General features: G+C 39.6%; 1 protein-coding gene across 2 annotated transcripts in view; it reads right to left on the bottom strand.

Moving 5' to 3' along the window:
• HIKESHI (heat shock protein nuclear import factor hikeshi) overlaps positions 1 to 9,353 on the bottom strand; it is a 30,797-nt gene extending 21,444 nt beyond the window's left edge. Inside the window, exons 1-2 of one of the 2 annotated variants that reach the window (XM_039462273.2) lie at positions 9,112 to 9,353; positions 5,397 to 5,634 (exon numbers count right to left, since the gene is read on the bottom strand). In XM_039462273.2, coding sequence (XP_039318207.1) covers positions 5,397 to 5,634; positions 9,112 to 9,141 — 268 coding nt within the window. In that variant the 5' untranslated portion in view covers positions 9,142 to 9,353. The remainder of the gene's footprint in view (positions 1 to 5,396; positions 5,635 to 9,111) is intronic. The other variant, XM_074400381.1, reaches the window with a different exon arrangement.
• Between the last annotated feature and the right edge of the window lie 2,088 nt (positions 9,354 to 11,441).

Consider the following 11,441-nt stretch of genomic DNA (forward strand, 5'->3'; position numbering starts at 1 on the left):
AAGACCCTTTCTTTAAAACAAATTATCTTTAGATGTAATAACGGTATTATAGTTTTTTTTTTTAACTATCTTTTAAAAGACATATTAAAATACTTAAGAGATTACATGGTGTAATTGTAGAATCAGCTTTCAAATAATATGAAAAGGGAGAAGTAAATGGGCATCTAAATAAAATAACATTATCCATGAGGTGGTCATTTCTGAAGCTGGATTATTAGTAGAATGGGGTTCAATATTCCACTTGGGTCTGCTTTTCTATATGCTTGAATTTTCTATTAATAAAAAATTTGTTAAATACCTTCAATTTATTTTGTAACTATTTTAGGTACATAGATAAAAATTCTAAATAAATAAAATTGATAAAGGCCAATTTCTTCTCTCATACTGTCTTTGGCCACTATTGGTATGAAGGTGATAACTGACTTCAAAAATTATTAAACTGAGTAACTTTGGCTCTTTTTCTATTATCTGAAAACTATATAAAATATGAACAATTTGTTTCTTAAAGGTATAGCAGAACTTTGTAAAACCATGTGGGCCGGATGGCTACATGTGGAAAGAAGAGGTATATTTTTAATTACTGATTTTAATTTTATGGAAATTACATCTATTCAGGATTTCAGTCTATTCTTGAAATAAATAAATTATTTCAGTTTTGTTTGGTATTTTCTTCTAGAAAATAGTCAATTTTGTCTGTTCCTATGTCATTTCAAATATACTGGCATAAAACTTCATAAATTTTATTTAAAGCTCTATTAAACTTGTAGTTACTGCTCTTCAATTTTTAATAACATTTGTGCCTTCTTTTTCCTTGATTCATCGGGTGTTTTTTTTTCCCTATCACCCCGGCTGGAGTACAGTGGCGTGATCTTGGCTCAATGCAACCTCTGCCTCCTGTGCTCAAGCGATTCTCCTGCCTCCGCCTCTAGAGTGCTGGGACAACAGGCCTGTGCCACCACACCTGGCTAATTTTTCACATTAGTAGTAGAGATGGTGTTTCACCATATTGGCCAGGCTGGTCTCAAACTCTTGACCTCAGGTGATCCACCCACCTCAGCCTCTCAAAGTGGTGCGATTACAGGCATAAGCCTCCATGCCCAGCCCCTGATTCATCTTTTTAGAGGCTCATCTTTTTTTTTTTTTTTTTTGAGACGGAGTTTCGCTCTTGTTACCCAGGCTGGAGTGCAATGGCGCGATCTCGGCTCACGGCAACCTCCGCCTCCTGGGTTCAGGCAATTCTCCTGCCTCAGCCTCCTGAGTAGCTGGGATTACAGGCACACACCACCATGCCCAGCTGATTTTTTGTATTTTTAGTAGAGATGGGGTTTCACCATGTTGACCAGGATGGTCTCGATCTCTTGACCTCGTGATCCACCCACCTCGACCTCCCAAAGTGCTGGGATTACAGGCTTGAGCCACCACGCCTGGCCCCCACTTTCAATTTTTAAAATTTTTATTATCTTTTTCCAAATGAGTCCCGCTGTGTTGCTCAGGCAGTGGTGCAATCTGCCTGGTGGGTACAGTGGTGCAATTGGCTCACTGCAACCACCATCTCCTGGGTTGAAGCGATTCTTCTGCCTCAGACTCTTGAGTAGCTGGGATTACAGGTGCCCGCCCCCATTCCCAGCTAATTTTTATATTTTTAGTGGAGACAGGGTTTCACCATGTTAGCCAGGCTGGTCTCCAACTGACCTTAAAGTGATCCACCCACTTCGGCCCCGCAAAGTGCTAGGATTACAGGCATGAGCCACTGTGCCCAACTTTCTTTTCTTTTTCCTCTTTTCCTACATTCTAGTGGACTGTTTTCTCTACTGCCTTTCCTCCACTTATTCTAATGGTATGGAAGGTGCACTTTTTTATTTTTATTTTTTAAATGGAGACAGTCTTGCTATGTTGCTCAAGCTGGCTTTGGACTCCTGGGCTCAAGCAGTCCTCTCACCTTGATCTCCTGAGTGCTGGGACTACTGGCACATGCCACGCACCCAACTTAGTTTAATTAAATTTTTAATTACTTGTAAGTAGAATCAATATTATTACTCTCTTTTTGAAGAGCCGGACCTCAAAAAACTGTGACTCAGATTACCACCCCTCCTTACATGTTTTTTTTTCCAGAACAGTAATTAATTCTCATATGTTATGCTGTTTTATACAATCAAGTTGTCCAGATTTGTCTATAGGTTTAACAATTTCTGTCCTAACTTTGTGTCTTGCATCCATTTCTTCATTCTGGGTTCAACTTCCTCTTATAAAGTACAACTATCTCCAGTAAGGAATTCTCTCAGTAATCGTCTGTGGGTGGTTAACTCTTCATCTCCAACTGAAAATATATTTCTTCACTTTAGAATGACAGTTTTCAAAGTTATTTTATTTTTCCTTGGCACTTCAGTGGTATTATTCTATTGGGTTTTGGCTCCTATTAATGCTTTTGGTAAGTCTGCTAACTAACTGCTGTTCAGCTATAAATGACATTTCCCTCTCTGGCTGCTTTATTACTTTCTCTTTATATTCAATGTTCAGTAATTTCACTAGAATGAACTGAATTATCTATTTATATTTTTTTCTACTTGTAGATAACATTGTCTATTTCTAGGCACAACCAAAGAGAAAAATAAAAAATGATTTAAGAGTGACTACCATCTTAATTCTCCCAAAGATTGTTCAGAACAAATACGTGTACTATGGATGCCCTAGAGCAGTTTTCAAACTTTAGCTTACAAGACAACATTTGGGAACTTATTACAGTACAGACTTCTAGATTCCACACCCAATTTCTGAGTCACTAGGTCTGGGGTCTTAACAGCAAAGTGCAATTCTAATAGGTTCCCAGATGATGTTGATAATACAGATTAGGAAAGAGCTCATGCTTTAAGAACCATAGCCTTAGGGATTTATGATAATTATCTCATGAAACCTCCATGGAGAAGGACTATGGGACTTAACCTGCTTCTTAAACCTAGAGATTAGTATTTATCATCCATTCTAAACAATTTTTAGCTTTAAATATCGCTCTCTCTCACTTCTTTTTTTGTTTTGTTTTGTTTTGCTCTCTCCCATTGCTTTCTTTTTTGAGATGGTGTATCACTCTGTCACTCAGGGTGGAATGCAGTGGCATGATCTCGGCTCACTGCAATCTCTGCCTCCCAGGTTCAAGCCATTTTCAAGCCTCAACCTCCTGAGTAGCACTACAGGCACATGCTACTATGCGTAATTTTTTTTGGATTTTACTGTAGAGGGGTTCCCATCATATTGCCCCATGCCAGTCTCGAACTCCTAAGCTCAGGCAATCCACTACCTCAACTGCCCAAAGTGCTAGGATTACAGGCGTGAGCCACCGCACCCAGCCTCCCATTTCTCCTTGTAGAATACCAACTATATAAAACGATAATAGCTACCTCCCCTGTGAGGAGATAGAACTGTCCCAGTTCATTCTTCACCCAGGCGTCAGAGCAAAATAAAATCTGTTATCACTCCTCTACCCAAAATTGTTCACTGGCTTCTCTACACCTAAAGGAGCAGTTGCTTTGGGGGAGGGATACACGAATGGGCTTCAGAGGATGCAAATATTTGAGTATTTACATTATGGTACACATATTTTCTTTTTTTTTTTTTTTTTTTTTGAGGCGGAGTTTCATTCTTGTTACCCAGGCTGGAGTGCAATGGCGCGATCTCAGCTCACCGCAACCTCCGCCTCCTGGGTTCGGGCAATTCTCCTGCCTCAGCCTCCTGAGTAGCTGGGATTACAGGCACGAGCCACCATGCCCAGCTAATTTTTTTTCTATTTTTAGTAGAGGCGGGGTTTCACCATGTTGACCAGGATGGTCTCGATCTCTCGACCTCGTGATCCACCCACCTCGGCCTCCCAAAGTGCTGGGATTACAGGCTTGAGCCACCGCGCCCGGCCACATATTTTCTAGAATACTATCAAATAGGTCTGTGACCTAAGCATGTTAAAAACTGTTTACCTCTTACATTCCCAATGAGTCAGTGTGCTACATAAATCTTTTCATAATCCATGCCCACCTTTCTCACATACACCTTGCCTTATGTCACTCTGAGCACATTACGCTTTCAAACTTTCATCTTATGCCCCTATTACCTCCACCTAGAATGCCCAATAGATCTCTCGTAGGCCTGACAAAGTTTTACTTGTATGCCTAAGAGCTCCAATATCACCACCCTAGGAAACCTTCCCCAAACCACTTTAGTTAATTGCTACCTTTTCTATTATCCCTCAGCACTTTATATAAATATCCCCTATTATTTTTCATCCTTCCAATTACTAGTCTACAGAAATGTCTTCCTCTAGAGTTATCTCAGGCAAGAACTTAATCATTACCTTTAAATCTCCATAACAGATACCTAAATGTTTGGTATATATATAAACACATTACCTACATGGTACCTAAAAATAACTTTTCCTTGGACTCCATAAACAGTTTCTAGGATAATATATATTTATATTTTAAGAATGTTCACGTCTGTAATCCCAGCACTTTGGGAGGGCAAGGCGGGTGGATCACCTAGGGTAGGTAGTTCAAGACCAGCCTGGCCAACATGGTGAAAGCCCATCTCTACTAAAAATACAAAAAATTAGCCAGGCTTGGTGGTGGGTGCCTATAATCCCAGCTACTCGGGAGCCTGAGGCAGGAGAATCACTTGAAGCCAGGAAGCAGAGGTTGCAGGGAGCAAAGATTGTGCCACTGCACTCAGCCTGGGCAACTAGAGCGAAAACCCCACCTCAAAAATAAAGTTTTTTTTAAAAAGAATTTTCAGGTCTTCATCTAGATTTTCAAGCAAGCCTGAATCTTGAATCTGATTCAAGAACAGAATCAGATTCAAGATTCAGATTGGTGTAAATGGCACCTAATCTAGTTCCATTCTCACATTTCTACACAAAATGCCTCAAAGTATCAAAGCAAAAAATTAACAGTTCTGTAATGTCAACAGAACCAAAAGAACATTGGAGGGGTGATCAAATCTAGTTCAAAAATCTTAACGGAAGAAAATAAGTACTTCTATTCTACTTGCTATATAAGTCTGCCTTGTTTTAGGTTTATCATCTCACTTAACACATGGATGTGCATATTATAAATTACGAGAGGATTCCTCTCATTATTTGCTAAAATGCTCACATGCTACAAAAAAAATTTTTTATAAAGGTTTATACTACAACAAAGAGTTGTTCTCTCTAGAGGCAGAGGGCAGGAGTGAGGAGCCAAGGAAGTCTTTCACTATTTTTCAAATGTCTCTGTATTGTCTTTTTAAAAACTAATGTTTTATATTACCTTAACAACCAGAAGAACACAATGGAAAGGGGAAAAAGCCATATTCTATGTTAGGCTACTTAAGAAAAAAGTTTGATTAATTATAAAACTACTTTAATATATTATTCTTACCAGATTTGAGACCTGAAATTTTGAAGATGGCACTTGGCTTCCCATTCGTGACAAATCCTAAGAGCTGCCATACTGGCATTCCATTTGAATCAGGATAAGAAAAGTAGACAGATCCTCCCATTCCCTCAGGAAAAGGGATTGTTCCCAGCATAAAAACCACAACATGGTTGATACTTTCATAATCAGGTAAGTCAAAAACAAATTTATCCTCTGCCACTTGCTGTGCAGCTGTTTGCACCTAGAAAAATAAGAAACTTGTCTTAGTTCAATAGTTTTATGAGTTTCTGTAACTCTTAACAGTATTGCTTATAAGCTATATTACCAACATAATCCATTATAGTCTTTTTACCAAATATGTTAATTTGATAGTCTTAATTATGAAACTGTCAAATATGCCAGAAAAGGTTAATTTTAATAGAGAAAAAAATACCTATTTGGTTTTACAATCATAATTTACTAAATGCAGTCTTTTAAAAGTATAACTCAGGCCAAATGCAGTAGCTCACACCTGTAATCCCAGCACTTTGGGAAGCCGAGGTGGGCAGATAACCTGAGGTCAGGAGTTCAAGACCAGCCTGGCCAACATGGCAAAACCCCATCTCTACTAAAAATACAAAAATTAGCCAGGTGTGGTGGCTTAAGCCTGTATTCTACTCAGGAGGCTGAGGCAGAAGAATCTCTTGAACCTAACAGGCTGATGTTGCAATGAGTGGAACCACACTGCACCATTGTACTCAAGCCTGGGAAACACGAGTGAAATTCTGTCTCAAATAAAATAAAAATAAATTATTTCAGAGGTGTCCTGAAAGGATTTTACTTACATAAAAAATAACTATAGCTTCATAATGTTGTAAAAATGAAAGGTTATTCAAAACACATCACCTAAGCTCTCACCCTCCAGTTTAAAGATAAAGGAGCCAGGCACAATGGCTCACGCCTGTAATCCAAGCACTTTTGAGAAGCTGAGGCGGGCGGATCACCTGAGGTCAGGAGTTCAAGACCAGCCTGGCCAAAATGGTGAAACCCCATATCTACTAAAAATATAAAAATTAGCCAGGCGTGGTGGTACGTGCCTGTAAACCCAGCTACTCAGGAGGCTGAGGCAGAGAACTGCTTGAACCGGGGTAGCAGAGGTTGCAGTGAGTCAAGATAGCGTCACTGCACTCCAGCCTGGGCAACACAGCGAGACTCCGTCTCAAAAAAATTAAATTAATTAAATATATACATACATACATAAAAGAATCTCAGGTAATTAAAACAGGTAAACAATCCAGAGTTAGTCAATCCTCCTTATTCACAAATCCTGTATTTGATTTCACCTACTCACTAAAACTAACTTATAATCCCAAATCGATGCTTGCTGCGTTTCTGCAGCCATTCATGGACATACTCATGAACAGCAGCAGAAAATCTGAATCGTAGGCCAGGCACAGTGGCCCATGCCTATAATCCCAGCACTCTGGGAGGCAGAGGCGGTTGGCTCACCTGAGGTCAGGAGTTCCAAGATCAACCTGGCAAACATGGCAAAACACTGTGTCTACTAAAAATATAAAAATTAGCTGGGCATTGGGGCACACGCCTGTAGTCCCAGCTACTCAGGAGGCTGAGGCATGAGGATCGCTTGAACCCAGAGGTGGAGGTTGCAATGAGCCGAGATCACGCCACTGCACTCCAGCCTGGACAACAGTGCGAGACTCCGTCTCAAAAAAAAAAAAAAAAAAAAAAAAGTGAGCTGTGCAACTCACACACTGGCAGCTGAGGTGGAACATGCCATCTTGTTTCAGGCCTCATCATGTGAAAGTGTTCTTTTCACAGTGTCTATTTAAAGCATTTTTGTGATTTTTTGCTGGAGATCATGCTGTTTAAAATGACCAAGTGCTGCCTAGTCTTCCTAACTACAAGAAGGCTATGACATGCCTTACAGAGAAAAGATGTGTTAAGTTTTCTCTCTAAAATATCCTTCTACTCACACAAAGAAACTTAAGAAAAATAAACTGCTATGTAATTTTAACTATCTATTAGTTAAAGTAGTCTCAACTGTCTGCCCTAAATTAAGTCCCAAGATACAAAGGCTGAGTGTTCCTAAAGTCAAATACCAATTTCCTCTTCAGAAGTATTCTGACCCATTTAAAAATCCTCTAGCTTCAGTATGAAGAATAAAACGAAGAACATAAACTAAATGGCCTGCATTAGTATTAAATTCAATTTCACCAGTCTTTGGCATGCAGATAAACTAAAAAACATGGGAAACTGTTATTTATGAGTCTTGAAATAACCACCAGGCAAAATAAATATTTCTTAAGTGTCAACTTTGTCTAGGTACTGAATGTTCTGCAAATGTGTATCATGACACTCTAATTTTTGATGTTAAGAAAAGATGTATCTCTCTAAGAAAAAAATAAGTTTAGATAGGTGGATTTTTCTTATAACACAGTAATATAGTTAAGTTTTGAGATGCCACTAAGTCTTTTTGCCCTTTGATTAATGTGTCCTAATACTCCATAATTAAAGGACCAAGCATCCCCAATATATACAGACAGGTATTTCCGTAACTAAATTTCCTTTCAAATTAGTTGACAACATAAGAGATACATGGATTCCACATAGGCTTTTTATTCTTTAAAAAACACAATTCTAATGCCATTCATTAATAACACTCACTGGTCTGAGTCACAATCATTCCAGGTTTGTCCTTTTTCCCTATTAAAAGCAGGGGCAAAATTATCTCACCAGGATTATGAATTACCACCATCACCACAAGGGTCTCCCAGTTATTCAAGAGACAAACTTTCTGAGGCTAGTCATCTCCAATTTATCTTTGTGGCTTCTTAGAACTGTATATGTACAGAATACAATATATTATCAAAACTTGATGGGGAAAAAAGACAATTCAGCAAAGGGGCTGCAACAGTCAACAAAGCCAGGAGAAAAAAGAAGGAAAAATAATTCTAGGGGAAATCCGGAGTCAGGCCTGAAAATTGATGTGTATGTGATTTCTAAGGAAACAAACAAGATTCACCTTCCAGATGACTCCTAAACAATTCCAGGTGCTGATCTCATTTAATCTAACAATTTGGCAAGGTAGGTTATCTATTTTGACCAGAAAGGAAACACACTACTGGCATCCTTCTCTGGTTATCTCAGTTACGGCTCACACGTTAAGTTTCGGCCACCTTCCAATTAAATTAAGCGTATTTTTTACTGGGGTTCTTCCAAAGAGACCCAGCAGATATACGTTGCCTGAGCATCTTATTCTTTGAAAAACAGTTTGCTATAGACCAGATTCAATCCCAAGTTCACCTCTACCTCACGTTAATACAGGAGATATTTATACTGGCGATTGAGCTTAGTTCTGCAATTTCAAAATGTCAAAGACCATCTCACGAGTTACAAGGATTAAGTACAAAGTGTCAAATAAGCGCCACACATAAGGCTGAATAACTGAGCAAAGGCGTGCATTGTACTTAGCCCAGTACTTGGTATAAAATGCACACTTAATAAATGTCAACTAATACTGGTGACTACTGTTAGAAAGAATCTGAACAGAATTGGGCAAAGGAGAGCATCCAGCCTCCGACGCTCCATCCTCACATACCCAGCCAAAATACAGCAAGTGGACTTCCCCGCACCCCTAGCGCCTGCGCACCCTCCCTGCAGCAGGGCTTTGCCCTAGGTATCCTGACCCCTTCCTGTTAACACCCGGTCCCATCCTCACCAGCCTCCCCGCCACCAAGCAGCCAAACATGGCGGCGGCGGCAGCTCCGTTCTGCCGGCAGTGACCTGAAGCCGGCGACAAGGAGTCCTGGGGTTACTGCCCTAGTCGAGATTAAGAACCTTCCAGAATTTGCAGGAGGGTGTCTGCCCCTTCACTACATGGTGACTGGGCCAGCGGCAGGAACGCCTTCTGCCCCGGCGACCTCTGACCTTCTCTTCTTAAGCAGCACGCCGCGCAGACAATGAGTACTTCCGGGTTTTACACTCGGGTTTCCCCACTAATGAAGAAAGGCCGGTCAGCCCCAGTACAAGACTACAAGTCCCAGAGGGCCGTGCGCCGGTTTCCGGGAAGGGAAGCCCGGAGGCTTTGCAGGCCGGGATCGGTAGTCCGGGTGTTCTACATCAGCACAGTCTGTACAGTCTGGATCCCTCATTTTCATGTACAATGGAAGAGATGCTTGTAACGTTTCTGTAACATCTGAGAGATTAACAGTGCGCTTTTACAATAATCACATCGTTAGATCTTTACAAAAACCCTATGAGGTAAGTATTTTAATCTAAATTTTATAGTCTCGTAGTGACCAGCCTCAAATCTTTACATAGCAGTAAATGTTGGAGGCTGAATTCAGTTCCTAATCCAAATCCGGGTTTCTTTCTGCTACACAGTATTTCAGAAGTACTAATCTTTAACCAATTGTTTTGTACTTGTCTACTATTTATAATAGTTCTTTCCAGCTTCACTTAGTTCTCCCACTCATTTGCTGTGCAATTGTGGACAAGTTGTATGATGTCTCTGTGCTTCAGTGTCCCTCCTTTGCAAAAGACAAATAATGTGCCAATCTCCTAGGGCTGCTGTGAGGATTAAATGAGCTAATATTTATAAAACACTTAGAATAGTGCCTGGCCATGCTTAATTAGTGGGAGTTTTGTTGTCAATATGTCTGTTTTTTTTCTATATGCATTTGCAGAAAAGGTTTATGGGAAATACAAAACAATCGCCAAAAAAAAAAAAAAAAGAAACTGGCATCAAGTACTGATTGCCACCAACATTTATTCTCCTTTTCACAGCTCCGATTCCTTTTCTTCTTGAATAGGATGGTAAAATGTCTCTGTCCGACTTGAAATATCTGGGGTCAGCCACCAGCCATAAAACAGGTCTGTCTTCCCAGTCCTCAGTTTATATATAGGGGATCAGAGTTTGGAACAGTCCCCTGGCCTCTACTGTGGATCCCTAAACTGATTACTTATCTTATCACCAATACTCCCTTGAGATAGCTGAGCCAAAGATGAAGAGGTAGGAAAGGATCTACCAATGTCTCCAACTTGCTACCTAAAAGTCCTAGAACCTTCAGAATAAAAAGGGCATTCATATAAAGACCACTTCATAAATTAAGGCACCCACACTACCTGGGTTCAGAGCCCATCTCTTCCATTCATTAGTTACATAATCTTAGACAAGTTAACCTAACACTCCCAATACCTCCTTGTCGCTATCTTTAAAATGATGTAATAATAATATCTACCTCATAAAGTTGTTATGAGAGTTCTCACATGTAAAGTATCCAATAGTGGCCAGAATGTATGTTACTCAATAAATGTTAATATTTAGCATTATTGCCTTTCCTAATTTCCATGTCTTCTTTATACTCACCTTGTACACTAGCCATACTTTTGAATTCTCTGACCATCCCCTACTTTTAAATTTGTATGTGCTTATGCAACTTGTTTTATCTCCCTGTAATAGTCACTTGGTTATTTCTTACACATCCTCTCAGTTTTTTTCAGTAATCTTTCTATGACACACCTGCTGGTCATTTCTTCTCCTACCCAGCAATCTTATTTAATGGATTGATAACTAGCTAGCTTAGAAATTGTTTTTATAAACTACAGTTGCTGTTTATTAATTGTCTCTATCTCTGTTATGTGAGATTTGAGATTTTTCTTCATTTTGCTGGTAAACTGTCTTAATTATGGATTGTACAAAGAGTTAGAGGCAGTGAGTATAGTATCATATCTCTAGAGTACCTAGTATTCCATCTACCAAACTATATTGTTTGTACATATAGTAGTTCTTTGCAACTTCTGTGGGCAGAGCTAGATACAGTGTGTGGAAGTGAAGAAAAACTATTTCAGGGAAAAAATCTTGTCCAATAATCAGAGCTCTCTGAAATAAGAATAAACAGTCATGGAATAGAGTGAATGCTCCTCTTCATATTGATATTTTAACCAATGCTGAAATCCACTTACATTGTTGAGGAGACTTATGGAAAATTGGGGAAATAGGCCGAAAACCTCAGAGGTACTTCTCCCCTCTCAAACTATATGATTCTA

Source organism: Saimiri boliviensis, chromosome 6, assembly GCF_048565385.1.
Source record: "Saimiri boliviensis isolate mSaiBol1 chromosome 6, mSaiBol1.pri, whole genome shotgun sequence".
NCBI lineage: Eukaryota > Metazoa > Chordata > Mammalia > Primates > Cebidae > Saimiri > Saimiri boliviensis.